We start from the raw sequence: 2545 nt of genomic DNA, 5'->3' as shown, positions 1-2545 counted from the left end.
CTGAGGGTTATAATCCCTAAGTGCGGCCGAAGGCCGCCTACGCAGAAAGGTGTTCTCTGCAAAAGGTGTTCAGCTCCTTTTCTTCGCAAAACAGAAAGGAGAATTCTACTGCCTGAGGGTTATAATCCCTAAATGCGGCCGAAGGCCGCCTACGCAGAAAGGTGTTCTCTGCAAAATGTGTTCAGCCCCCCCTTCTTCGGCAACACAGAAATAATAATTCTACTAAGTAAAAATTCCGAATTAAAAATCCGCTTTTATTATTCAAAATTCCAGTCTGGTAGCACTAAGTTGTATGTTATTTTACTTCTTATCCATCGCTTATATGAAAACTTTAACAATAAATTATATAAGAACTATAGGGTTGCTAGAAAAAAGGGGGGTAGTTTTGAAATCAGGGGGTCCTATTCTACCCCCCCTCATCCCCCCTTTTTCTAGAATTTGCCGTCCGTCTACTAAAATTTTCCTCCTCATTTTAACCGGGACACAATCACAAATTTTCTCTTTTGCTATACGGCGTATACCCTACAAGAATTGAGTCATGGAAACTTTAGTTGTTTTTTTACAAATTATCCAGTAACTTGCCAGCAACTCTCCAGTAACTTTATTTCTAAGAATTCGCTCTCATAGAAAAAATTTGCAATAAAGTACGCGAACGCTTTTCCAGTAATAATTTGCAAGTTTCATGAACAGCTGATAAATTGGTTGTTTATTCGCAGCAAATTCCTAATAAAACAATATATTTTGCATTTAAATAGGTTTATTTTGTGAAATTCAACAATAAAAACCAACAAACAGTTTCCTTATTAGGGCCTGTGCCAATTGATAGAAAAGTTCTCTGGATAGTAAATTTTGACAGCTATGAGGTGAATAAAAATGTTTGATACGGCAGGGCTAGTGAAAAATTTGACAGCAAGCATTATCAAGAAGAAGAACGAACAACACATAAATTAAAGGAAACAAAAGCGAGTGGAAATAAAAGAACATGGTCCCGCCGGCAAAAAAAAATAAAGAAAAGCCATATAACTTGTAAGATTTAATTTCAGATTTACATATGAAAAGGCGTTATGTATTTTTTTAATTAAAAATACTATTTTACAGGGAGCAGTTCAGAACGCAGAATCTTTCTGGAAAAGCGCATTGACAAGGATGTTTGGTTCAGTTCAAAGAACGCCAACAGCAACGAAGGCTGGAAGTGAGTAAGAACAATATAAATAATTTGAAGACTTTATTAAGCAAATGACTTCGTACTCCACTGACCATCCGTGGCGCTTTTTGGGAATGTGAGTTACAATTTTTCGAAACGAAGCAGAGGACAACCTAAGATACATTTTTGTAGTCTTGTTATCGCCGTTCATAATGCTGCTTAGTATTTTGGAATAAACGTCTTGTTGCATGTACATAATACCCTAAAACGACATATGTTTTTATTGGAAACAATTGTACACGGTTTTAAACATTTTTGTGAACACACTTACCAGACGGTTTTGACGTGTTTTTATTTCTAATATTATTGCTAAAAGGTCTAATAAATGCATGGATTTCAGTTCCAGAAGAATTGAAATCATCAAAGGCAAATATTTTCCATATAATTGCTGCATTTTATAAATAGCAAACACGATAGTCTTCTTGGGCATCAAAGCAACTGTCAAAAATTTCCAGCAGTAAAAAGTTACGAATTGGCACAGCAGAAATGTAAAATTTTCTCACCATAGTAAAAAGTTTTTCCACCATAGAACTTTTCTATCAATTGGCACAGGCCCTTAGTTTAAATTTCATCCAGCAACATGCGATCAGCTGTTTTTTGTACTGGCGAATTCTTACAAGTACAATTTTATACAGTAAAATTAAAAAATTTCGCCTGCGGCGCTTTTTCTATAAAAATTAATACTTCGATAAATAATGAAAATTTTTAATAAAAAAACGCGCGATGGTATAGCGAAATTTGCTATTATATTTTGGTTACAATATCTTATTTAGATGAAAGTAAAAAGAAGAAGAAGAAGTGTATAGTGTATAGTGTAAACTGAGTATAATAGCGCAAATGAAATGTGAAATAAAGTGGCAATACCAGCGATTTGAGGTTATAATAATTTTAGCAGGCGCAAAGTTTTTTTACTCTGTTTTATTAACGAAATATATACAATAAAAGAGAATAAATGATTTGGTTTGCATAAAATAATAACCGGAAACGTTTTAGTAGTGTTTTAAAAGTGGAATCTGGTGATTTAGTGCATTTTTGACGTGGTAATTGCTCATAGAAAACAACGAAATTTAACAAAAGTTTTTTGTTCATAACTTTTAAATGGTTCATAATATTATATCCCCCCTCCGGATTGTTATTAGGGGGGCCGAAACGCGTCGTTTGGTACCCCTCCCGACTTTTCCGCACCATTTTTAGGGGTTGTTACCCCACCCTAGAGAATTACCGAATTCTCTTCTGTGTTGCCAAAGAAAGGGGGCTGAACACCTTTTGCAGAGAACACCTTTCTGCGTAGGCGGCCTTTGGCCGCACTTAGGGATTATAACCCTCAATACGTAGAATTCT

The 2545-nt window shown here is 35.2% G+C and overlaps 1 protein-coding gene across 1 annotated transcript; it reads right to left on the bottom strand.

Moving 5' to 3' along the window:
• Nucleotides 1-799: 799 nt before the first annotated feature.
• On the bottom strand, nt 800-1608 carry LOC118756741. The gene is made up of 3 exons (XM_036491485.1): nt 1476-1608; nt 1249-1406; nt 800-1186 (listed from the first exon to the last, which is right to left on the bottom strand). The coding sequence occupies exons 1-3, from the start codon at nt 1596-1598 to the stop codon at nt 1156-1158; spliced, it is 312 nt and encodes a 103-aa protein (XP_036347378.1). The 5' UTR covers nt 1599-1608; the 3' UTR covers nt 800-1155.
• Between the last annotated feature and the right edge of the window lie 937 nt (nt 1609-2545).

The sequence above is a fragment of the Rhagoletis pomonella genome, unplaced genomic scaffold, assembly GCF_013731165.1.
Source record: "Rhagoletis pomonella isolate Grant_MI unplaced genomic scaffold, Rhpom_1.0 Rhpom_scaffold_11933, whole genome shotgun sequence".
NCBI classification, from domain to species: Eukaryota; Metazoa; Arthropoda; class Insecta; order Diptera; family Tephritidae; genus Rhagoletis; species Rhagoletis pomonella.
The sequence above is the reverse complement of the archived record's forward strand: the minus strand, read 5'-3'. Positions and strand labels throughout refer to the sequence as shown.